This window comes from Copadichromis virginalis, linkage group LG2 (assembly GCF_057382275.1).
Source record: "Copadichromis virginalis isolate Kocher_CV1m ecotype Utaka linkage group LG2, C_Virginalis_male_GT1.1, whole genome shotgun sequence".
In the NCBI taxonomy this organism is placed as follows: Eukaryota; Metazoa; Chordata; class Actinopteri; order Cichliformes; family Cichlidae; genus Copadichromis; species Copadichromis virginalis.
In genome coordinates this window covers 34,038,807-34,066,144 of record NC_140619.1, presented here as the reverse complement: position 1 = coordinate 34,066,144, position 27,338 = coordinate 34,038,807, and the positions used below count along the sequence as shown (strand labels likewise).

The window sequence follows — 27,338 nt, the reverse complement described above, 5'->3', positions numbered from 1 at the left end:
TATTCATCACAGACCTGTGTAACATTTTATATTAGATGTGATGAGGGCTGCAACTCATGGGTATTTTTGTTATTGATCTGTTCAGGTATTTATTCAGTTTAACAAATAGCAATCACAGGTTGGTATGGTCCAAAAAATTAAAAGACATCTTCTTGTTCTTATTTCAGTCCAACCCTCAAATATTATTTGCAGTTTAAAATAGAAATCTAATAGCTAAGTGTAATACTTAGCTGTTTATCTGGCTAAATACATAGCCATAAATTGAAAAGACATTCTCGCCATATATACACTACAGACATTTTTGCTTAATTTAATTAGTTTTGTGTCCTCCGACTTTTTAATTATTGCTTGCTGTGACAGTTTAAGCCTTATTAATTACGCTTCAGTTGTATTCACAATCATTTCTTTTTTCTTGTCTCTCTTTTAGCCAACAACACTCTGCTCGGTGGAGGTGGAGGTAAGTTACCACCTGTCTGATCCTTTGGTCGTCTATGTTTGTGTGCCTGCCAAGATACGTGCAGGCCTCAGCTGTTATTAATGGCATGGCTTTGTGGTGCAAATGGTCGTCTGTGGACACCAAATAATTTAAAATTGTCGCACTTCTTTTAATCAGATAATGCAGTGCAATTTACGAGCCAAAAAGAGCGAGCGAGCGTGCGTGCGTGTGTGTTGGTGTACGTGTTTGCGAGTGTTTTATGCCCCATGTGTGGTGTCTGTCTATATTTTTCTTTGTGTAAGGTAGCAGGTAGCTCTTTGTTGTGGCAGGTGTTCAAGGTGCTTTTGCATGCAGCTCGTGAGGGTGTGTGCCTATGTCTGTGTGTGTGTCTGTGCTTTTTACGTGTTTGCAGGTGTGAAGTCAATAGTTCGTAATTTATGGGTGTGGAGTGCTGTGGAAATAAACATTTTTCAGTGTATTGTTGACTCAGTGCTTTGCTGCGGGTGTGTGATGTTTGACGTCCGTGGGTAATCGATACTTGCAATAAATCTGTATTGCTAATGCAGTAGCCAGATTCACTAAAACATGTGCGCACGCACCTTACTCAACTTGTGTGTGTGTGTGTGTGTTTGTTAATGCTTGCAAATTTGGGTGCTGGTGCATTTGCCTGTGGTCGTTTTCTTTGTCTTCATTTGGCCAAACAGCTTTAGCCTTTCAGCCCGGCTCGCTCACACTGCCGTTTTTAACCTTCCTATTTGTATGTTAGTCTGCATGCAGCCTTTTTCTTTGCAGTCTCTGTGGTGAAGTATCAAGTGGTGCACCTGCATGTCTGTATATTCGCGTGTATGTGCATTCGTATGTCAGCTTACAACCGTGCATCTGCTTGCCTGAAATGATCTACTGAAGTCCTGAGTGTCCATATGCACACATACACGACACACACACACACGGGCTCCACCTTAACTGATAAACACCAGCTGAGGCTCAAGCCACAAAAATGGATGCCACACTCTTCCTGTTGCCACACACACACACACACATGCAGTCAAGCACCTCGAGATCTACAGCGTCGTTTGATGTTGTCCTGAGGTCTCTGATGGCTTTACAAAGACAGATGGTTTCTAGAGAGCCCTCGAACATGTGAATGCGTCACACTGGGTGCATTAGTGCCCGTGTAAAGCATGTTTATGTTGATCACTGTGGTTTAGTTAATGTTTTTATTCAGTTAAATTTAACCACAGCAGCTGTTTTCATTGTAAACATTTCCACCGACCAGCTGAACGAGCCAACATTAAGAGCCACCATCTGAATCTGTCTATTCTCTCTTTCTGTGCCACTCTGCACCATTTCCCCCCCCTTGCTCAGTTGATTTCCCTCATTTTTTATTGTATGTATTTTTCTGTCTCCATCTCCCTTTTCAGCTCTGTCCTTTGGGGTTTGCTAAGGCAGATAGAGCCTGGAGTAGGTGTTAATTAGAGATAGGTAAGGGTAGTGACAAGAGGAAGAATGGAACAAACAAGAGAGAGGGAGGGAAACGATGCTTAGAGAAAGAAGACGAGAAAGACGAGAGTGATGACGGCCACTTGGGATCGACAGATGCAAGCGGAGGGCCAAGTGGGGAAAAAACACACACACAAAAATCATTTACTATACATCTACATTTGCCAGGATCACACTCTGCACTGAGTAACCATGCATTCATTCATTCAGCTTTAGTGAGTTGTTTTTTCCATCAAAGGTGCGGCAACAAAAGGTCTTTACGGTTCTTTACCTCTCAGTCTCAAGGGTACCTGGGTAAATGTCATTCAGTTAGATCAAACGCACACCTGTCGACATTGTTTTTCGCACTTCAATCTGGAGGAGTGCTGAGCTGATGCAGTGCATCAACAACAAACTCAAGGGCAGGAAATTAACCTTTTTTTATGTCCACTGGCTGCTGTTGCTAATTTATTCCTGAGCTTATCTGCTATTTCAACATTTCACTGCTTTGATTGATTTTCTAAATGGAACAGAAAGCCAAGATGATAGAGGTTTAGTCAGCCAGACAGTTACCATTATCTTTGTATAAACATTTATTCATGTAGACATGAACATATATCGGTTTAATCTCTGAATGGATGCTGTTAAAATTGTTAGAGCCAACACAGATTCTTCTTCTAGGTCACCATATGTCAGTGTGTACCTTTGGGATGAATGGCACGCTAAAGTGTTTTTTCACTGGCATGTGGCCTCCAAGAAGTATCAGCTTTCACTGATACAGCGTGCAGCTGTTTTCTGCATTTCAAGACATTGTAAACAATCTTTAAGGATGAAAACTACAGTTTCCTTATTCATTTAGCAGGGTAGCCATGGGGTTTTAAGTGCAGTTTAACACATAAGTCAGCAGTTCGTGAACAGTGTTGTCACTCAACAGTAATTTCATAGCTTTGATACTATATTTTCAGAGCATTTTCATTCCATGGGGGGAATTTATTTCCTTATCTATGAGCATTCTGCCTTCATTCTGATTTCAACTGCACACCTGTGAAGTTTCCCGACTGGACTGTACACCTTTATGCTCACCGTTGTGGCCCTTTTGAACAGCGACAAATACTGAAAGTGACTTTAATCACTGTATCACTTTGCTTCCTGTTATAATTTTTTCCACTTCTGTATCAGTGATAATGCAGAGGATTTTTTTTGAGTGGGGACATCTGTTGTTCAGGAGGAGACTGCCGCAAGTCCAGGAAACATTGAGTGCCAGTATGAATGGTGACCAAGCTGTGACGACGACACAGCGGGCATGCAACACAATAAATTACCTTAAAAGGGGATTTAGGTGATGTAGGAGAGACGAGCCGTGATGTAGTGACAAGATTATATAGCTTTAAAATTATATAGCACTCTTCTATATATTTGAGCATTCAGAACAACTTGTATTGCATGGCACACTGGCTTCCTTTTTCAGCTCTGAAGATTGCACGTTGGTCACCCACCACACTTCGATTACAATAAGCAGTAAAGAAAATTGGTATCACAAGAACCAAACCCCTGAAACGAAGTTTGTGAACCCAGACGCAGGTTGCCTGGTTGGTAATTTTCCTGTTACATGCAGAGCAATCACAGAAGCCAGCAAAAAAACACTTTTCAAGTAAAAATCGTCTATGAGCAAAATATTAAGATAGAAATTGAGATCTGGAATTCAGCTTTAAGCACTTGTCAAACCAAATCATGTGATCATACATTCAAAACCCTCACTTGCTGTGATGTTCCGGTTTCATAATAACAAGTTACTGATCAAACAGAGACACAGTTACAGACACACAGACAGTTGCTGTCAGAGATCCTGCTCTGGGTCTGTAGGGACAGATTGCACAGGATGTGAGCCAGCCACAAAGACACTGCCGGCTTATGATTGGTTTAGGTTTTAAGACCGTGCACAATAGATGAGCACAGTCCCAATTAAAATTTCATCCACTTGCATTTTTTCATTTCGATGGGGAAACACGAAAGAAAATGTTGCACAGCTAAAAAATTCAGGCTGAAATTGCATGAGATGACATCTGTAATCAATCCTCAAGAACAACGATGGAGTTTGAAACCCGGTACTGGAAGTCTCTCGGCTCTCGTCCTTGTGTGTCTGCAGCCCTTTTTGGGTTTTTTTTTTTTTGCTTTCTCCTTGTCTGGATGGGGAGAAAAATACAGGCGGAGAAGAATAGGCTTGTCTGCTTGGCTTTCAGAACAAATGAACAGGAGAGCATGTATTGTGAATGAAGGGAGAGAATTTTGGAGCATGGAGATGAGACTAGAGACAAAGAGCACTTAGTGTACCTTCCGCATGCAGACAGTGCTGTCAGCCGCATACATAAATTCATCTGTTTCACTGCTGTTAGCAACACTCATATATGCGTGTGCGTGCGTGCGTGTCTGTGTGCGCAAGAGTTCACGGTAGTAACACTTAACAGGTTGCGCTGCATTTGTTTGTGAGTTCAAGTTTGCACATATACACAGGTGCCTATACAGAATCGTAGGAGAGGCAGCGTGCGTGTTTGTGCGTCCATCCACCACCAGAACCATTCTTAATGTTGCCTTGGCAACAAGCTGACTGAAGTAAATGAGTGTCCCGGCTCTGCTGAGGGATTGTGGGAAAGCAATATGCCAGCGTTCCGCCCCATTAGTTTGACAGACAGCCTGTTTGGCCTATAAGAGGTCAGCTGGCAAGGGCAATCGTATTAGTATTCCATAGGAGAGACTTCAGGATTGGTTTTACTCTTATGCCAAGCTACCCATGAGTGTGTGTTTTCTTATGTGTGGATGTGTTTGTTGAGGGTGGGCGGTTTGAGGTAAAGCTTGTCGTGGCACAGAACAATAGCAGAGAATGTGTGTGTGTGCGCGAGTGTGTGTGTTTGTTTTTGTGCCCTGCTGGAGGTTGCAGGCTCCGCGCCAGGTAAGCATATCGCCAATTATCACTTCACAGTCCCCCTACATCCCCTCCCTCTCTCCCCCAGAGTCAGTCAATACAGAGCCTGCGAGGGAGATGTGATAACACCTAAACTGGTCAGCCGCCTGTTTAACAGGGTAAAGAAGCCAAAACACTAATTTCAATCCTTCCTGTATTCATCCATGCATTGCATCCTTTTAATCTATTCCTCTCTGGAACCCTGCTTAACATTCATCTCTCCCTTCTTTGTTTTTAGTCTCACCCACTCTTTTCACCTACACACCTTTTATTTATTTATTTGTTTTACACTTGATCCCCTTCCAAAGCCATTTCTTTTTGTCCAACTGTGCTCTTCAGTCTCCCGTCTCGTCGTTCTCTGTCTGTGTGTGAGTGTCTCTCCATTCCCCATTGTTTTTATTTATTTATTTATTTATTTTTTTGTTTGTGCACTCCATCTCTGATTCCCCAAAAGACCGAGCTTCAATAGCAGAAAACGGTGAAGTGATATTTAGTATGATAATCAAGGCTAAATTATGAATTTTGCATGATTTTTTTTTTTAGGATGAAAATTAATTTGGCATATTTCATGTTTTGTGTGTTTTTGTGTGTCTAGTGATATAAATGTGTTCCCTGGTTATTGTGTTATAATCGGTTGATGTCTATTGGTTGCATTAGGTGTAGCCAATTAAGACTAATGGTCGAGTAGTTCACATGCTTCATTTGCACAGAGTCAGTGGAGTATGAACAACAAGTATCCTTTGACACCAAACTCATTGCTCGTTTTAAATGACTCGGTGTCTAAGTGGCTTATAAAGACCTGATATTGGTGGTATTTTTTATTAAGGCAATGTCAGTTTGACTTTTTTTGCTTCCCAAGAAAAGTGATTTTCATTTGTGATGAATTTATTTATTTTTTACATTCATAAGCATAAACAATACAGACAAACAGCCTTTACAAAATCCAGTTCCTATGCAATAAAAGACCAAAAGGAAATCAACAGAAACATATAAATTACATAAATCAATTAGAGTGAGGCTTCAGACTGCTGGAATATTATTGTTGTGTCTGAAATCCCTGCCTTGTACTAGAATTGTACTAGAGAAGACAGTATCACGACCAAAATGTTTGCAATAAATTCAGTCAGATTAATAATAATATTGGGAAGATGAGAAGTTCAGTCATTCAAGAGGCTCAGAGTAGCGCCACTACTCCTCTATGTCAAAAGGAGCCAGTTGAGGTGGTTCGGGCATCTTATTGGGGTGCCTCTTGGCCGCCTCCTGGGTGTTCCTGGCATGTACCACTAGAAGGACCCCCCGGGCCAGGCCCAGGACATGCTGAAAAGATGTATTTCTTGACTGACCTGGAAATGCCTCAGTGTTATTGTAGAGAGACACATAACAGACAAGTTGTACTCTTCAGCATAGACTGACTAAGACTGATTTCAAGGTATTGGCAGTCTGCCTGCGTTTATAAAGTAGGCAGCAAAGGTAAGGAATAATTGCTAATCTGTCTGAGAGTGGCTGCATCAGATTGGAGATCTGTGCAACTGCCTCGTGATCAAAAGTGGTTAGCCAGAAATTGAGGGTGTTACAAACTTAATCTCTGGGGAAGTTTGTTACTAGAACTACTTGCAATTGGTCTCTTACAGCAAGAAATTTCAGTGCAGTCACTGAGCAAACACTGGTTATTATTTTTGAACCCCCTACTGGCAAGGATGCTTCCATGCTATTGTTACTCTGTATTGGGACTGAGCCATGAGCAACTCAGGTTCAAGTGCTGTAAAAGTTACAAGTTAATGTAGTTAGAATCAAACGCATCAAGTCCCTAGAAATAAAGGAGGTCATGAAATTCACATTGATCTATCCTGGGTCCTATATTCAGATCAGTTAAAGACAGCAGTCATGAAAAGTTTTATTTTCAACATCAGTAGAAGTGGTTGCAGCCTGCTTACATCATAAATCTTACTGACATCTGATATTTTCTGGAAATCAATAACAAGCCTCCTAAAAGAGCAACAATAGAGAGCAAGAGCTCCACGGTGAAAATAGACAGTAAAAAAAAGTGAAACCTCACAATTCTCTCCCAAGTGCTTCTCTTATAACACTCATTGTTTTCCAACTGTGTATGTGTGTGTCAAAGAACGGCATGTTTCAGTATGAGGGCGTACAAAATTACAGGCATACTTTATAGTACTTGTGGTGAGTAGAAAAAACTTCCTACCAGCTCCTCTGATTATTAATCGTGTATAAAAAGTTATAAAGTAACCCTTAGCTATTAAACAACAATGGATGTTAAAAAGTTTTAGAAAAAACTTTTAATAGCTAACTTGATCAACAGGAAGAATACATTATAAATGTGAAAGAAGCCATTTCTGTTGTGATAAAGTCAACACCTGCGCTGTAATGACATTTCTCTGGTGGCCTGCTGAGGCTAATCTACCGAACACCTCGTCACCTTATCAAAAACCACTCATTACATTACATAATGGCACCTAACAGGCTCACCGTTAAATAGGTTATTATTGCACTTGATCACACTAACATTAGTCTGTTATGCTGGTAATTCATCTTTAGGTAGGCATAGATTTCTGCATCAAATTGCAAAGAATAGGCAATAGTTTTGTTTTGTTTTTAAATAAAACTTAAAAGCACTCATTACAGCTTGCTGGTTGTACTAGAGGAAGTCATTAGACTTTATTCCTTGGGGACTATAAATGAACAAGTTGTTCTCACCCCCAGATTTTCATGTACTGAAACTTGACCACAACCTTTTGGCTTTAGATTGCGCTGTTCTGGCTACCCATCCAGCTTCATTTTCAACCTGCGGTGCAGTCCAGTCCAGTTCAGTACATCTGAGCAACTGCTGTCATCACTGCTGGACATGGGTAACCATGACAGCCATGAAACTAGCAGAGAAGTTTGTTGTAGATGTGAAAAGTTCTTGTTACTGCTACATGGATTGATATTTATATAGCGTTTTATAGCTTAACAGAGCAGTCAAAGCACTTTTTAAATACAATCCACATTCACCCTTTCACACATTCATACAGCATCTTATTTTATACTTTCAATAACTTTCTAACTACCTTACACACTCACACTCCAGTGTATCGCAGGCTTTTGGGGGTTCAGTATCTTTCAACATGTGGGCTGAAGGAGCCAGGGATTGACCCGCTGACCTTCCCATTGGTAGATTACATCCTCTACAGTAGATACTAGCTGTCCTCCTTTGTTAGGCGAGAAACTCAAATCAAACATTAGCCATAGTTGTTGTTTAGTCTGCGTATTGTTAGATGTCTGGAGGTACGCATGTCTAATCTGCTACCATAAGAAATTGCAACAATGTTGGAAATAAAAAAGCATATTTATGCACGTTTCGTGTGTTAGAGTCATGACTTTCAGTGAGGAGGAAGAGGGTGACATTTGATCCAGATACAGGTTGCATGGTCTCTTCCACCTGTGCTTTCATTTCTTTGATCAAGGAGACTCCTTCTTAGATTATAAAACTTAGGTATTTTCCTTCTTCATATCTTGAGTTTGAAGGTGCAGACAAAAATTTAAAATTGCCTCCGCTGCAAATGAACAGTTGGTATGATGCTCCATTTCTGAAGGAAAAGACTTTTTCGCCGTTTATTTCTGAATACCGTATATTTTTTTTCTCTGTGAAATAACCTCAAAAAACAACTACCTTTACCCTTAAAATATGACAAAATTTGATCTGTACCCTGCCTCTTGCCCTGTGACAGCTGGAATAGGCTCCAGCACCCCCCACAACCCTGAAAAGGATAAGCGGCAGCGAATGGATGGATAAATGAATGGGTCTCAGTGAGAATCGGCTGGTGTGAAATGCGTGGCAATACATCCAATAGTTGTTCAGATATCACATTGTGAAGTGAGTTGACCACTTGGCAGCTGTTATAGCTCACCAAAACCACAAGTACATTATAGATGCTGGTCTCAAATTATATGTGTGGAATACTAGTATAATACTAATAGTGGTGGAAACTCATAGAAAACACATGCAAGACAATTCTTTTGTTCGCCTTTCTACTATTTTTAAAAAAAGGCAAATATTTCTGGCAGAAAAATGATTTTGGTCTAGAAACTCAACAAATCCACTCATATTGTTTTCTAGAGCGATATTGGTGCCCATAAGCGACTCTTACATAGCCGTCTGCATTGACAAGGTACTGCTGGTGCCGCTTTGCTTCAAGCACATCTTTCATTTGCTTCCCCCTCTGCTCATGAGTTCCCCCCCTTCATATTTCTGGCACCATTCAAGTGACAGAACAGTGTCTGAATCTACTCAGTAGCATGCAGTGCTCATGCTGGGCTATTATACTGGCTCCCATGGAGTCAGAAGTTACTGTAGACTGAAAGAAAGCTAACATGGTCTGTGTTCAGTGAGTGCAGTGACAGGGATAGCTTGTCTGTGTTAAAGAGGTGGGAGTCATGGAGTGGTTAAATAGGTGTATGGATATTTATTAACCATACTCACCAGGTTCAGGTTCTTTTGTCTGCCTCCTATCATCTCCATTTAGCAAGGAGCAATCTAATTTAAACATGATAATATCAAAGCTGCCTTTTGCTAAATGGAAAAAGCAACTCATGTGAAAGAAAATATGTTGAGCATGACATTAAAATGATCTTATTTGGAGCTAAAAGGACAGGAAGTGCTGGTTTCTGGGATTAAAAAGTCATCTTTTGTGTGTCTCCGTGGGCGTGTTTCTTTCCTCTTTGGTTTTTTTGTGTCCCTGTGTGACTCGCCACATAAGAATGTGATTGGTCACTTCATAGAAAGGCTTTAGATCTGGGGACTTGAACTCAGAAGGCCTGCGCAGTCATTCATCCATGCCAGTAATAGGCTAACACTTTAGCACCGGGGATCTAAAATCAGATTTCGGCAGCCCCCTTGGCCCTGCGCCTGATGTAAGGGGTCATTGTAACAAGCGGAAATCAGCAGTTCGCCATCCATTAAACTCCCAAATTAAATGTATTCCAAACAGTGTTTCTGTGCCAGGACACGTGTTCCTTAATTTTGGCATTCAGCTGTATTTAAAGCTGTATGTGCACCCATGCATATGTGCTCTAGAGTGTGTAGCTGCATGTGTGTGTGCAAGCCTCAGTGTGGATGTTTTTCAGCTCCATTCGCAAGCTTGTAAGAGTGAGGGCAGGGCAGTACTTGGGTCAAAAAGCACTGCTGTAGCTCAAGGCTATGCAGTCCACTCATAAAGACTGGAGGGGAAAAGGCCAGTTTGCACTAGTAGGCACACAGAGAGGCACATACACATTTGTGTATCTGTCAAACATGCAGCAACGAATGGAAAAAAAAAAGGTATTGTTGGTTTAATTTCCAAGTCAGTTCCTTTTCTTTTTTTTATGTTGTTTTTATTGCTTGTTTCTTTTTCTCCCTCCAGACTATTTTTACATCTGCTACTCTTGCTTATTCCCCTCCCCTCCTCCCCTTCTCTCCTTTCCATCTCTCTGTCTTATCACACTTGTTCTCTCTTTCAGAGTTGGCCTGCTTCAAAGTTGGTGTGCAGCGTATTTTTGTGTCACCTCAAGGACTCATCACACACACGCCACACGTACACTTGAAAATACACTCATAAATACAGTGTCCACAGCTGCACATATGCTTTGACAAGGATATACACACACAATATATCACTCACATGCGCATACACACATATCTAAGCTAGTTTCTGAGCACCCTGAGGAGGTAGCCACTGTTCAGAACTTGTTTGTCACAACCTCGCACTTGTGCTTCGCTCACAGCGTGGCCCAGTTCAACATGGCACAGCATGACATGGCACACCACGGCTCAGCGCCGCATGCGATATGCCAACTTAACACAATAATGTTCAGATAACACCAGACCCCTGCCTGGAGCGCCTCAGTTTGGCGAAACACACCGCTGTAACAGCTGGTCTGTACGCAGAGAGACAGATAAGAACCACAGGCCAATGTGCTGAGCTCTGGCATATGGATTGATGCTATTGAACTATTTTGAACCAGTGCTGACAAGTGTCACAGTGCTGTGACGAATCCATTTCTGACATGTGCCTGATTCTGGGTTGATTTAGAATCCAAACTTTAGATTTAATATTCTAGAAAAACGACATGTTGCTCATACACGACGACCAAAGATTAATTGAATTAAAGGGATGCTTTTCATTAACACACATGAACATGTTTAAATGTCTACATATTTACTGGCAACCTATCCAGGATGTACTAGTCCTTTCAGCAATATGCCAGCTTAACACAGATAACACCAGGCCCCCGCCTGGAGCCACTCAGTTTAGCGAAACACACCGCCGTAACGTCTGGTCTGTACACAGAGAGACAGATAAGAACCAGACCTATGTGTTGAGCTCTGGCATATGGACTGATGATATTAAACTATTTTGAACAAGTGCTGACAACTATCATAGTGCGCATGTTTAAATGGCAACCTGTGCAGGGTGAACCAGTCCTCCTTCCTCGCGTCAGTGCCTGACCCCACAACCCTGAATTGTATAATGGATGGATGGATGTTTTTTCCATTGGTTGGTTATTGCTCAATTGATCAAATATAACATTATGATCACTGACAGGTGATGTTAATAACACTAATTATTTCTTCACCTGCTATAAGGTGGGATATATTAGGGAGCAAATGAACATTTTGACCTCAAAGTTAATGTGTTAGTAGCAGAACAAATGGGCAAGTGTAAGGATTTGAGTAAGTTTGACAAGGGCCAAACAGTGATGTTAGATAGCTGAGTCAGAGCGTGTCCAAACTGCAACTCTTGTGGGGTGTTACCGGTCTGCAGTGGTCAGTATCTATCAAAAGCCGTCCAAGGAAGGAACATTGGTGAACCACTCACAGAGTTATGGACACCCAAGGCTCACTGATGCCCGTGGGGTCTTATCCAACAGAAGAGCTACTGTAGCTCAAAATGCTGGTTCAGTAGAAGAGTGTCAGAATACACAGTGCATTGCAGTTTTTTGCATATGGGGCTGCATAACTGCAAACTAGTCTGAGTACCTGTGCTGACCCCTGTCCACCGAAAAGTCCTAACAAAGGGCATGTAAGCATCAGAAGTGGACTACGTAGCAATGGAAGCAGGTGGCCTGGTCTGATCAATCGCGTTTTCCTTTTTTTTACATGTCGATGGCCGGGCGTGTGTTAGTCACTTACACTTACAGCATAGTACACCTCGCACCAGGATGTACTATGCTTTGGGCAGTGCTCTGCTGGGAAACCTTGGGTCGTGCCATCCATGTGTTACTCCTACCTAACCATTGTTGCAGACCATGCACACCCTTTCATGGAAATAGTATTCCCCGATGGCTCTGGCCTCTTTCAGCACAATAATGCCCCCTGCCACAAAGCAAAACTGGCTCATAAATGGTTTAAGGAACACAGCAATGAGTTTGAGGTGCTGACTTGGCCTCCAGATTCCCAGATCTCAATCCAATCGAGCATCTGTGAAATGTGCTGGACACCTCGAAATTTACAAGACTTACTGTATGTGTTACTAACACCTTGGCGTTAGATATCATAGCACATCTTGTGTGATCTAGTGGAGTCCATGCCTCAATGACCATTGCTGTTTTGGCAGCAAAGGGGAACCGACACAATATTAGGCAGGTGGTCATAATGTTGTGCCTGATCGGTGTGTATTGCTATTTGGTGTAGTCTGTTTTTAGATAGGATAGTTTCTCCTTACATGTATAATTGATATTAATAATCTCAATCTACTATATAATTAGTAACTGCACTCTAAAATAAATGTAGTGAAAGCTTCTCAAAATGTAGTGGAATAGAAGTAGAAAGTAGCATGCTGCTAGAATCACTGCTATAGAGAGAGGAGGGCGGCTGTCTGTAACAGCGCTTTCTAGAATCTGGCAAAGCTGGAAATTGATAACAAATTAGGCTCACAGTTAGTCTTCACACATTGCTTTCATTTTAAAATGTTTCTGGCAACTCATTTTAGCCTTGCAAGAGAGCTGTGGCTGTGTAAAACAAGCCAAAAGTGGATGTTAGAGTAGAAAAGATCACTTTAGTACGAGCTGGTAGGGCAATGTGTGTTATTAACCCACAAAATTTTATAGTTATAGTAATTAGAGCAGTTGTTAACTCTAGAAGAAGTTGTGCTTGACTTCACCTGAGCTCAAGGTCTCCAATACATCGGTGTATCTTTGCAGTGTGTAGGTGTGTGTGTGAGTGGAGAGGCTGCACAAAGAACACACAGATAACTGACAGATGTTGTGTTGCAGACCTTTGTTGGGGGGAAAATAAGATGCTGCTCAGGCTGGCTTTTCTAGTCTTTCTTTTGCATGTGCTCCTAAAAACACATTCACGGTTCAAACAATATTGTTCCTTACTTGTAACTGTGAGTGAAAGGCTTACCTTTCATATCACCATGGCCTTCCTCCACCGTGGTGAAGCTAAGAACCTGTTCTTTCTTGCAGTACATCGAACTGATTTTACTTATTTTCATATGAAACTTTTTCTTGGTTTAAAAACAAACAAAACCTAATTTTACATCCATTTACAGCCCACTTTGAACTTGAGTGGACCGGACGAGTGAACCTCCACTTTCTCATATCTCAATATAAGATAAAGAAGTGCAATTTCAACAGTGCATCTTAGTTTTTCTACATGATGAATGGGTAAAGTTACAGTGTTGCATGTTTTTGTTTTATAAAACAACAAAGTGTAAAATTTCTAGTAGACATTGAAAAACAGGAACTTTTCTGTCATTGAACTATTTAACTCAGGGGTGTCAAACTCCAGGCCTCGAGGGCCGGTGTCCTGCAGGTTTTAGATATCGACCTGGGTCAACACACATGAATCAAATGATTAGTTCATTACCAGGCCTCTGGAGAACTTCAAGACATGTTGAGGAGGTAATTTAGCCATTTAAATCAGTCGTGTTGGATCAAGGACGCATCTAAAACCTGCAGGACACTGGCCCTTGAGGCCTGGAGTTTGACACCCCTGATTTAACTAATACCTACACCACCAATTACTTTGGTGTAGTATGAATATCTGTGGGGGAGGTCTTTATCTGCAGGAAAAGCTGTAAAACATATAGAAACACAGGGTTTTATGTTTTACACACCTGATTTAGAGTATACACCCACTGTACACTTTATTAGGTACACCTTGCTAGTACTGGGTTGTAACCCTTTAGCCTTCATAGCTGTATTAATTCATCATTTATTCAACAAGCTGCTGGAAACATTCCTCACACATTTTGGTCATTTTTGACATGACAACATCAGACAGTTGCTGCAGATTTGTGGGCTGCATATCCACGACGTGAATCTTCTATTCTACCACTTCCCAAACGTGCTCTATTGGATTGAGATTTGCTAACTGTTGAGGCCTGAGTGTAGTGTCATGTCTCATTGGCATGTTGAGTAAACAAGTTTCGGATGATTTTACCTTTGTGACACGATGTGTATCCTGCTGGACGCAGCAGTTATAAGATGGGCACACTGTGGTCATAAAGGGATGAACATGGTCGGCAAAAACGCAGAGACAGGCTGTGGTGTTTCACTGATGCTTAATTGGTGCTAAGGGGGCCAGAGTGTGCTGAGAAAGTCTCCCTTACCTCAATTACACTACCAGTAGCCTGAGCTGTTGATAAAGGCACATGGATTAATGTTTAATGGTGTTCATGCTAAATTGTGACCCTGTCATCTGAATGTTGCAGCAGAAATCAAAACTCATTAAACCAGGAGATACTTTTCAAATCTTTTTAGTCTTGGTGAGCCTGTGTGAATTGTAGTCTCAGTCTCCTTTTCTTAGCTGACAGTGGTTACACCCGGTGTGGTCTTCTGCTGCTCTACTCCATGTGTTGTGCAATCAGAGATGCTCTTCTGTATATCTAGGTTTTAATGAGTGGTTGTTTGACTTACTACTGCCTTCCTATCAGCTTAGAGCAGTCTGACCATTCTCCTCTAGTATCAACAGGGCTTTTTTGCCCAGAGAACTGATTTTCACTGAATATTTAACTTAAAAAAACAATATTTTCTGTAAACACTAGAGAGGGATCTGTGTGAAAATCCCAGTAGAGCAACAGTTTCTGAAATATTTGGGGCAGCACGTCTGGCACCAACGTTCAAAGTCACTTTAATCACCTTTCTTCCTCATTCTGATGCTCGCTTTGAACTTCACTGGATTGACCTGACCATGCCTACGCACCTCAAAGTACTGACTTGAGTACAGTTATGTATCACAAGGTTTGGGACAACTATGTTTTAAAATGTTTGGTAAAAAATAATGAAGTGATTTATAGTCAGTAAATTAGGTGAGCATTTCCTGAGGTTTTCCTCACTCTTGACTTTTATCTAAGGATAATCGTGATCTTTCCCAAAATCATTAGAAAGCATAGAATAGCATTAGTCATCATTATTCAAACAAATGAAATATGTTTTCAGCAAACAGGTGTTTTACTTTCATTAAAAACCACCCGTGGGTGCTCTGTTGGCCTCGGCTGTTAAGCTAAAGCCCGTGAACCACAATGTCCCAAAAGGTTTCACGATATGTTAATAAAAGAAATGTAAAAACGCCACAGAAGAACCTGAATGCTGAAAAATGGGAATATGTAAATGTAATTTCTGGAAGACTTGGTTGGACCTCCAGCTTATTCCTCCTCTTCACCCCAGCTGATCAGTGATCAATGAGTCAATCAAATCACAGAAAATCTACGTTATTACGGTTACTGTTATAGTGTCTCTGTGGATGGATTATTGTTTTACATGATTTTAAAAGCTCATTTGTTGAAGTTTGATATTTTTAGTGCTTTTTTTCCTTGAAGTGTGAATTAGACGCATTAAATTCTTCTTTCTCGCTTTCATAATGCTGCAAATCATAATAATAAAACTGTATCAAAATGAACTTTGAAGAAATAAGTCTGACTGCAAGGGGTGCATAGATTCTGTCTGAAAATGTAATTGGCACAGCTGTAAAATTGCTTCAGCCGCATCATTGCCCTCCTGGAAATGAACACAGTCACGGTCTTTAGATGTGGTGGGGATCAAAGACAGATACACATTTATGAATATTATGTAGATTTATGAAAATTTAATTAATAAAGAGTAATTGCCCAAAAAGTCAAAGTCAGCTGAGTCCTTAATAACACATTAAATCAAGTAATTAAGGAAGGCAATAGCCTTAAAATCCATTAAATAGACTGACATGTAGAGAGACAGATGCAAGCAGGATTAGGGGTGAAAAGTTAGTAACCTGCAGAAGCCTGGAAATTCAAGCGTTCACCGCTAATACCAACATTATCCAGGTCCTTTTAGCACTAAGCCTCGACTCCAGTAAAAGTGTCTGCTGGACTTCAAACCACACTCTGGCTGCTGTAATTAGTGAGATTGCAGGGGATTCACATAAGTAGGCCAACTTTTTAAAATCTCCTGTCGTCTCCTTTCCAGTGGACGGAGCGATCCACCGCGCTGCTGGTCCCATGCTAAAAAAGGAGTGTGCTTCGCTCAACGGCTGTAAGACAGGAGAGGCCAAGATTACCTGCGGCTACCGCCTTCCTGCAAAGTGTGAGTATAAAGTGTTTGTGTAACTTCTAGCAGCTCCGGTGAGGCTGCTTCCATGTGTTTCTGCTGGACAGCTTCCAGGTGTGAATGTGTGGGAAAGTGTAACAGGGATGCAGGATGATGTGGAAAAAGAGTTGCACTGTTGAGTCTTTCTAGAAAAACGAAGGTTAAACTGCTTCATGAATTTAAAAAATGGCTTTTAATAAGGAATTGGTGCTGTCTTAATATCAACAATTTCCTCTTTTAACGAATTAGTTTAAATAACTTGTGCATTTTTTTCTCTTAGAGAGGTCTTAAAGTAGCTCAGTTTCCCCTCTTTACCTCAAACCCGAGCAGCAGCACAAACTCGGATGTATCACTGAGTTCCATTTATAGCAGAGTAAATGGAACTCAATTATTAAGTGGCACTCCACTGCTGCTTGTGTAATGTGATGAAACTGTAGGGTCAACATGACAGGAGGCACTTTTCTAGGTGTTCTCCTCCAACTTTCTTCATATCTACAAGACATTTAATTAAGTAGGAGATCAGAACTCTGCATTTACATAAATCACAAAAGCTGACAGTCACTTTATTTTATTTTAGCCATTTAATTTAATTTTAAAAACCCTGAAAAACACAGTTAGAGGCTTATTTATGTCCCAATAACTATAATATATTTATTTGTGTTATTTTTTTGCTATAAAAATACTCCCTTAAAGTTTGGAGCCAGTCCTAATATCTTTATATTTTAAGCAAACCTTTGTGGGGATACAGTATATAAGCCAAAAATCTGAGTTTCTATCATTTTAACAAGCTTGATCGTCAACACAGCCTGAACTGTCTTAGACGAGCTTTTTTGTGATAGCTTGAAGTACGGTACTGTGCAAAAGTCTTGAGCCACACCACCCCTTTCTTTATATTTTCCTTCCAAGGAGCCAGACTTTCTCTGTTTCTCTGGGCTTTCTGAAGTTCTTTTTACACTTTTTCACCACTAATTTTTGGTTTTCATGGGAATTTTTGCTTTTTTGGTAAACCAAATTGACCCATAAACCATTCAAGAATAAAAAAGGAGCACCTATCTTACGCGTTGTCCACATATGACAGACCATTTTAAATGGTATCTTTAGGCACTTTGTTACAAGCAACCTGTCAAAAAAAGCATAATTTGTTCCCATTTCTTTAGTTGAATTTGAGGAATAATGCAGACTATAAAACAGCTTGACAGACATAAAATAATGTTTTTGCACCAACAAGGTGATTCCCAAGAGCTATTAACTGAAAACGTGGCATATCTCAGAATGTGTCCTTATAAAATGAGGAAAAATGGACAAGTGGAGGACAAAAGAAGAAGTGTCAGGTCTAAAAAAAATATCCACAGCAGATGAAAAGTATCTGAAAGTCATGTTCTTAAGAAAGTCCTGACACAGGACCTGAGAGACGCATCTGGCCTTCAGCTGATGTGTCTACTGAGGTCTTACTGAGATGAAATTATTAGCATAACAGAGAAGACAATAAGAAAACAGACATATAGTTAAGGGACAAGAATAAATCTTGCTAAATTAAAGATCATTTTATGGAAGTTTTTACTAAAAAAAATATAGAAAAAGTTTGTTGATCGGTGGTCAACAGCATCTTCAGACATTGAAGATATATACTATACTGTACATGTTTCAGGCTACTGCGTGCATTTAGATATAACCACATACTGTACAATAAACACATAAAATATTACATTTTGTTTCACAAGAGAACATTTCTTTGCACAGATCAATTTACATGCATACACAGTGCATCATTACCAAGAGGACCAGTCACAGTTGCTCGTATCTTTCTGTCTGGTTACATTTCTGCGAGGCGGAGCAGGGTAATTTGATATAGAGTTATTGGCTCGCTGAAAAACCCAGGCGATTCAGGTGATCTCCAATAATCTCTCTCTAATATTCTTGCCTGATCAAATCACAGCCTTGAATGTTAAAAATGGCAAAAAAAATTGATGGATTATTTCTCGGTTTAGTGCACGTTTAGTGTGTTAGCATTGCTTAGCTAATAATTGGGCTTTTTGCCTCAAAGCCAAACATATTTACCTTCTTCTGGCTTTAGATCAAGGAGTGTTTTTGGGCCATTTTGCTCACAAATGTCAAGAGGTTTACCGGCCACTATAGACAAACATTCATTTAGTTGTTTTCTAGGTTGGCTCACCTGTTCTTTTTAGAGTCCTGCCTCTTTACCAGTCTTGCATCTTTATCAGCTTAACTGCTTGAAACACCAAAAAACCACAAGTGAAACTCAGATTGGCAACTAATTGGCTAATATCAGCTCTGCGTGGGACTATAGTGCTAAAGGTTTATGCAAAAGATGACAAAAACTAAAAGTGTGGCAAAGAGAGGTAACTGTAATACCTTCATTATTCTAAATGGGATATTTTAAAGGAGAACTCCGCTGATTTTTATCACAGTCTGTTCACAGCTTTGGGGGACTACTGCTAAATATGGAGAGAAGGTTGGATGTGTTTGTGGCTCAGGAGTGAGCTGAGGAAAATCTGATAAACTATCTTATAGTGATGACATCACTTGAGGCAATTTAGATTGAGGTAGGGGGGGAAATGAAAGACATCTGGGGGTGTGGAGCTGCAAAGGAGCATGACACTAATAGGTATGGAAATAATGCAGTAGCCAAGCTTTGAGCATTATAACGGCCACCCAGGTGTGAGCGTGCGTCGGTGTTTTTTTTCCGAGTGAGATTAAAGCAGCACTGAGGCTGTGTGATATCAGCTTCTGGTTCTACTGAGAGTTTAAGTTCACAGTGGCAGAGAAAAGGAAAGAAGAGAGGGGGGAAAAAAAGGAGAAGAAGCGCTGATAAAGGCGAGCTCAAGGCAGAATGGAGCGCAGGAGTAGGAAAGATAGATAAGGAAAGAGTTGGAGAGAGGAAGAAATAAATGAAGTGGCGTAGAGGAGAGGAGAGATGTGAGAGGAGCTGAAGACTGAAGGGAATTAGGGGGAGATGAGTTCTTACATTGTCTGTTCTCCTTTGTTGGTTCACTTGTTTAACTTTGAGGATGTTAGCTGTCATTTTTGTGTGCGTGTTAGCGGATGCTTGGCTGCTTGTCACTGGGTTTTTTATGAGTGCATATTTATGTGCAATTGTGTGCATTTGTTTTGCTCTCCTGTACTTAGTCATACAGCCTGTTTCACAGGCTGCGTTCGCTCATGTGTTGGTGGATACGCTGTGCCAGTGCAGTATATCCTTGCACGCGGTGGGGTCTGCCTGTCAGGTCCTATCAGTCTGGTACCTGTAACTCTGTCAGCATGAGATCTGTGTGACTGACAACTTTCTGACTCACTGACTCACTGACTAACCATGTGTGGGTGTGTGTGCGCGCACATCCACGCACACACCTTCTCGGTGTTGCACTTATGTGTGCGTGGCCTTTACCCAGCATGTGGTAAGGAGGCTGGTTCTCCCCTCCCAGACAAAATATTAAGTCCTGAGAATAATTCAACGTGCGTCTGCTCCAATGCTTAAACACTCACAACAGGGCTTGATTACCTCTCAGCAGGAGGGCGAGCGAGTCAAGACAGCAACAACAGAGGGAAAGCAAAGGAGGGATGACAAAGCAGGCAGAGGAATGCGTGAAGGCAGAGGAACAGCTGAAGAGAGAGAAATGAAAATGAAACTCGACAGGAGAGAGGCAGAAAGGTTGAGAGATGGGCTCGGTCTCAAAGGCAGCACTTTGATCTTGATTTGTATGGGCTTGCCACCAGATGTGGGATTTCAAGAGCATCTGACTCACAAGTTGCCAAATGGTCCAGAAGACCTGCTGTCAGCCCTCTATGCAGAGTGTCCATCGATGATCCCGCAGCCACTTAGCCATCAGCAGCCTGGTATCGTAACCTAGCAACACCCAGAGTGCATGCCACACTACTGCTGCTGTTTAGCAACAGTTGCGTGCAATTCGGGGAAGCTGATAAATGACAGCTGGCCCAGGTCGGAGTCAAATCTCAGCCAAAATGTAAAGGCAGTTAAATCAGAAACTGTCAGCTTTGAGGCATATGAGCCACTGTAATTAGGACTCGATTAGGAGAGGAGCCTCCTGTTTGTGTGCGCTGCTCACTTGTGAGCCCGTTAGATGCTGTAAGATGCTTCTGCACATGTGTAGGTGTGTGCAAATGTTTTTTTTTCCTCTCTTTTTTCTTTTGCCTTTTTCTTCTATTTATTTATTTTATTTTTTTTGCAGTTGCCAGACAAGGGAGCCTGGGCCAGCGTGTTGTCTGGGCGACTCATGGCCCTGAGCTCACCTGTGTACCGATAAACACAGCTGTAACCCTGCTAACTTGTTCCCCAGCCAGCTCTACTCCCACTGCTAAACACACAGAGATACAGCACTGGGGACAGAAGGTGCAGGAGGGTGGGTCAAAAGATAACACAACTGGCAACTTCCCCGTTAGAAAAAGCACCCCTTGGCTTTAGTGATGTCAATAAAGAGAGCTAGAGGCTCAGACAGCAGGGGTTTTGGGCACATTTAACCCTGATTCACTCCTGTCAACCTTTGGAGGAGAAAACTGCTCTGAGACTCACAGACACCGATGTTCAGCCCAGATTATCTGGTAAAGTGGAGGGTTTTTACAGAACCACTCTTAAACCTCCCAAATTGTTTGCAAATTAAAAAAATAAACATTTTTGACATTTGGAGTTAAGATCTGGATGATTATGAAATTACAAAACAAGACTCCAAATAAAGACAACAAGCAGCCAGCTCTACTGCCTAATAGCTTTCTGTGAATGTAATGTAGCGCAGTCTGGGCAGCAGAGTAATACAATTTGAAAGGGGAAAAATATATAAAAATGTCAGACTGTGGAAAATCACCAAATAGTTTAATGACCCAGGCTGAAAGCAAACAGCTGTGCAGGTGAAGAGTAATATCAGCGCCTTTTACCTACCTGTAAACATCAGTCTGAGCACAGCATACTTATCTGCAGTGGCCTCCTACATTTTTCAGTTGAACTCACTTTGAGTTGTACTTCTAGATAAAATGGCAGCTTCTGTTTGTTTCCCACTTGTATCTGTTTTCAGCAATGTTTCTGTGTTCCCAGATCTCAGTGGTAAGTGCCATGCTATCACAGCTAATACCTGACAGTCCTGTTTTCCTTTGAGATCAGTTGAAGCAGTGTAAATGTCCAATAAGTAATTATTTCAGAAAACAAGCTAAAAATGTTAAACTGTATTTCTTATTTTCACTCCAGTAGGTCCAGAGCATCAAGATTATTTCAAGATGAGCTGACCTGAAGTTACAATTAAGGCTAAAACTATCTTGTTTATTGTGGAAAGATGCATCTTTACTACATGTTAAACTGTAACTGTTTAGCAGCTGTTTGGGTCCAGCAGGCTAGAGCTAGTACCAATGTAAGGTCTCAGGTGCACAGGTTTAGAAACCACTGATCAGTGGGGAAAAATGTGTCTTCTCTGACAGTGGGAGACTGCTGGCTGTTGTCAGTAACCTCCAACACAAGCACTAGCAGATGGCTTCAGTCACCTGTACTTAGCAGATGTTTGCGAACTACCCACGAAGTGGAAGTAAAACTAAGAAAAGTGTAACTTTAACTAGAAATGTAGAGCGTTTCCCTGAAACTAAAAGTTGTGTCTTTTTGAAATGTGTGGTGATAAAGAACAACTTCTACTTAAAAGGCAATTTTTTCCAGTATATCTCAAGCTAGTGAGTATTTGCAGACAGGTCACCATCTTCCATGCAAACATGGGCAATTTGGTAATCTCCTAGCAACCAAAGCAATCACAAGGAGGTAGATGCACCTGATTTCAACAGGTGACAGCCAGCATCTCCAGCAACCACTCATCAATTTATCCAATCTTCATGTGTAGAATCATTACAGGTGAAACTATATGCTTTTCTAGCTACAAGACAGACTCTTACAGTGTTCAAACCTGAAGGCAGTGTAGCTCACTGTGGCTTGCTTCTCCACCCCAAAATGAAAGTTCAAGGGTTGCTGGAGTGTGCGCTGCAAATGCACAATTGGAAACGGCCAGAATGGGAGAGCTTAAATTGGTCCAGGACTTCATAAGGAGACAACCTCAAAGGAGTTGTCTGCCAAATTGAAATCTGCTACAGCTTTAGATTTTTAAGGGTCGAGTTGTGAAACTTATTGCAACTTGTACAGGTGCAACTACTTCCTGTGGAAACACAATTAACATACATTTGTAAATATGAGCCTGAATTTGCACCAAGTTAATCACAGAACGGCTCATTTTAAATGTAGGTCCTACACATATTTATCACACCTTTTTTTTCTAGATCCCAGCCCCTCCCCCCAAATAACACTTTTAATGTATCCTGCGCCTCAGTAAACCGTGGTAAACTTTTTAGTATTACTTGCAGATATTACTTTCTGGTGTCTCTTGTGCCAAATACAGCACAGTATATTGTCTTGTGTTTTGGGGAAATTGGCTGAAAGTAAAAGATACTGTTTGGGGAAAGTGGGAATCGCACAGTTGGAGGTGGAAAAAGATGGAGGGAGAGTGAGATGGATCTGGAAAAGATCAGACAGAAAAAGGACTGAAGGAAATAGAGAGGCATAAAGCAAGAGAGATATCACTCTGTCAAAAACTGGCTGTTATGCACCCCTCTCTTCTCTTCCTGCCTCCCGTCTCCAATTTCTGTTCCCTCGGTGGCCAATTACCGCTAATTAAAATCCTCACTGCAGCTCTCCCGGACTCCCCCTCTTCTTCTCCTCTCAGACCTCCATCTTCTTGCTTCAAATGTTGCCCTGTCTGTTTCTCTTTCTTTGAAGATGCGGTGCTTCTCCCCCGTCGTGATCAACAACTTAAACACCTTGTTTCCCTGCGCTCTTCTCATCGTCTTTCTCACCTTTATACCTTTTCACCCTTCCTCTTTCCCCCCTTTTTCCTCACTCCTAAATTTGGTTCTTCTTTTCGTCCTCCCTCCGCCTTTGCTTTCTCCTCCACATCTCACCTCCCCCTCCACTGTTCCTATCATCATCAGCAGTAAGGTTTCTTTAGTAGTGCCAAGAGACTTGACAAGGCTCTGGGCTAAAGACTGTAGCAGCCTGACTGTGATACCTTGCTACTTGATGAGTGGTTTTTTTCTCCTCTCTTTTTTGCTTTTCCTGATAAGGTTGTCGACATCTTTGCTTCTTCCTGCCTCAGTGTCAGCAGTGCGATCCTTATAGGTGTTAAAAAGCTCCGTCAAAACTGCTGCTGATGAGGAGGAACGCGATGATGATGATCACAGCAGCAGCCGCCTTGGTGTTAATTCATTCAGTTAATTCATTCGCCTTGAAGGAGAATAAGGGAAGGGAAAAAAATAAGGCTCCAGTGTTGCTTGGCTCGGGGAAGGGAAGTTGGATAGTGGGAGTGAAAAGAGTAAAGAACATCTTTGCTGCTGCACTTTGATGAAGAGAATTATGTCCGCTCTTTTAAGCATCTGCATCTTGTTCCCCCTTTTCCATACACTCTCGTCCTCCTGTTTAGAATAACCGCCCCTCTGTCTTTTTCAGGGAAAGGTGGAAAGAGACAGGGAGAACCATAGGGCCTTTTACAAGACCTGAGCCTTCCTATTGTGCCAAAAACCCAGGCCTGGATTTAAGAGCTGTGTCTGCTTGGCTGAGCACAAACTGAGGCCGGGCACACAAAGGACCCGCTAGCCTTTTTCCTGCCTCCTGCTTTAAAGGCAGATAAAGAAAGGCGAGGGACAGATGGAGGTATGAGAAGAGGGAGTGAAAGGGGAGGGGAGGTAAAAAGATGGACGAATGGGTGGCTGTTAAGTATGAAAAGCAGAAGCAGCGACTCGTGGCCTCCCAGGTAAGAATGGTGTGAGGCCACAGGAGGAGAGAAGGGGAGGGGATAGAGACAAAGCCAAAAAAAGAGGAGGGTGATGGCAATAAGCAGGAAAAAAGCTGGAACGGTAGACAAAAAGAAAAGCGGGTGTCACCGGATGGCACTCAGTCAAGTTCTCTTAAGGCTTATGCCAGTGTAACGCCCACTTATGAGAGAGAGCAGGCACACACACACACACAGTCTCCCGCTGCATCTTTGCAGGCTGAATTTGCAAGGCGCATGCAAAATTTATTTAGCTTTTCTTCTCCCGTGTTACTCCCCGCTTCCCATCCTACCTGTCTGTGCCGTTTCATTTCATTATGTTGTTCTGTCACTTTATTATTGTTTTAGCAAAAAGATTCCACCGTGTGACAGCGCCTTTATAAAATAAGTAAAGCGGTATGTTTCATAAAAGCGCCTCGGGAAAAGGCTCTTGTATTATAATTAGGTCAGACAGAATTGTGTTTTTACATTTTGATGAAAGTAGCTTCTTAGCATCGTATTCTAATTGATCTGATAAGCGCTACAGTATTCTCGGGCGGAAAATGAGATAAAACCGCAGGAACATTGGCGCTTTGCAACAAGAGGAGCCTGCTGAAACCATCTCCGACTTTGGAGACGGTTTCAGATGCAGCACTGATTAAATATTGTTCTCTTAAAGACAGCATTTGTATTTCAAACCAGTTGCATTCATAAAGAAGTGTTTTCTTTTTTTTTATCCACTGACCACTGTGGTTACTGGCTCCTTAACAAATAAAGATTTTACAGTGAAACTATGTTAATCATCAATGCCTGGCTCAAGGCCAACAATAAAAACAAATATTTCAGATTTTTGTTTGTGTTATTCACGTCACAGTAGATGCATATAAAAATTGACATTTTGTGATTTCTAATTAGGAAAACTTCCACTTTCTGAGCTTCTGGCTGCATCGTGGGTGCTCATGAATGAATGGAGCCCTATGGAGCTGTAGCCCAAAACATGATGAAAAAAAATGTGTCCTTTAATTACCTAAACCAAAGCGGTTATGTATTAACTAGGGTTTGTATGTGTGTCATTCTGTCTGTGAACACAGTAGCTTAAAATGTTTGAAATGAATTCTCATAAAACTTTGAAAAGTCTAAAGTTGGCATCGTATTGTGTAAAGACACCTAACGAAGCAAACACACAATACGTCACTGGAATGCGTAGCCACAGGGTAATGACAGCCATTAATTCACATTGCATGCCTAACATTCATCTGCAGGCAGTGTTAAATTTCTTCTTTACATATCATAAACTAACGTGTTACACGCTCAGCGTGTGTGCATGTTCTTGTAATGACAGTTTAGAGAAATTTAACCACTAGCAAGATGATAAAATGCGGCTGTTACATCCATTTTTTCGCACTGTATGCAGACGCTACAGCGACGGCTGATGTTGGGTAGACGGGAAAAATGTTTGTGCAGAATCAGCAAGTTTCTCCCTCATTAATCAACAGAGCCAAACTAAAAAAAACACAAAAAAGCAAAACTTATCTAATGAGGTGGGAGTAATTTGATTGCATCTACTCATTATTCTGAATAAAATCTAGTCTTTACTGTTACTGTAGCAACTGTGCATAATTACTTTCAGAATATATCTGAGCATACAGTAAATCACAGCTCATGATTATGTTTTGACTGTAACTTGGATCTAAACCGAGGTGGCTGTATGATTGGTTTTTTTTATTCTGTGATCTGGAAAAAAGTTGGGGATGGATTCACATAAAAAAATTTTATCACAGGTGGGAACTGGACCAACTACCAGTGAATGTATACTTCTGTAATAAATCAGTGTTTCAGGTACATTCTAACCACAGATCTTTCTGAAGCAACCTAAGGTGTGACCTGGCGTGCTCCTCTCTAGAAATGTAAGCAACCGTTGCTATTGATGCAGCCTGCACAGATATAAATGTTGACCCTGGCGTAGGATCTTCATATATTCACTGCAGAAGTATAAATTAAGTGTTAGAAGTAATTAACTTTTGAAGTCAGTCTGGATAATTATTCTGATGAAGGAAGGATTCTCTACTATTTTGAGGGTAAATTGGACGTTTTTCATCATATATCAGTCTGGAGAAAGGAAAATTCGGAGACATCTTGATGTTCTCAAAAAATATATACTTGTGGATCCAGGAACTCCATACGTGGAGGATGTGGGGGGGATTTTTTTTAGCCTTGGCAAAGGAATGCTGTCTCAGACTGCTCTTCTTATTGTTGCTAACATGCATGTTATGCTCAGTTCACTGAAGAAAATAACTGTTTATTTAGTAGTGCAGTTCAATAATACAGATCATTTCACTGTTGCACAAAAGTATGCGAGCACTGCTGTTGTTCTGGAGCTGTTTTTTATATTTTATCTCTATCAAAGCACAGCACATACACTAAAAGGCAATCAGTGGATCTTTTTCAGGCAGCTTGAAGTTTTTGCTACCATCTTTTCCAGCAGCTACGAAGACAAGCTTGACATATTTGTTAACACCTCCTATGCTCGAGTGACGTGTGTTGATATACAACACTCATGGCGCCAGTATGTATAACAGGTGAGGGGTTTCAGTGTGTAGGAAACCTAATTACACAGCTTTATCAGCAAGTGCAGCTGGAGAGGAAGAAACTGCATCCCAAAGAGTTTGTTAAGATGGACAACCTGGAAACCTGGAAGCGCAAAAGTGACGTGTGAAGGATGAGTTGGCAAAGATTAGGCACAACGTGTGGCCAAGAAATGGCACAGGGACCTCAAATTGGCCATTAAATCCTCAAGGGACAAATAGGATTAAGTAATTTGATAAAGTCACATGAAAAATAAGGTTTTCACAGTCCTGAGAAAACCTACGTAGAACTTCTAATTCAGTAGCTTATAAATGCCTCCTGCAGTAACTTAAGAAAATCGTTTTTTTTTATCAGTCTTTTGCATCATGAAGTAATTTTTTTCCATTCTTCTTTACAAGGTTGTTTCCTTTCATTGAGGTTTGCAGCTGTGCCATGTATCATTGTCCCACTGCATGAACCAGTTTCAGATGAGATTTAGCTGTTAACAAATAGCCTTCTGTGACTGCAAAACAAGCCCAAATATACAGAGTTT

At 41.2% G+C, this 27,338-nt stretch overlaps 1 protein-coding gene across 2 annotated transcripts in view; it reads left to right on the top strand.

Moving 5' to 3' along the window:
• The window catches only part of macrod1 (mono-ADP ribosylhydrolase 1), a 149,366-nt gene that overhangs the window by 82,686 nt on the left and 39,342 nt on the right, over positions 1-27,338 (top strand). For both annotated transcript variants that reach the window (XM_085431419.1, XM_085431427.1), the window contains exons 4-5: positions 428-457; positions 16,299-16,415. In XM_085431419.1, the coding sequence (XP_085287545.1) occupies positions 428-457; positions 16,299-16,415 (147 nt within the window). The remainder of the gene's footprint in view (positions 1-427; positions 458-16,298; positions 16,416-27,338) is intronic.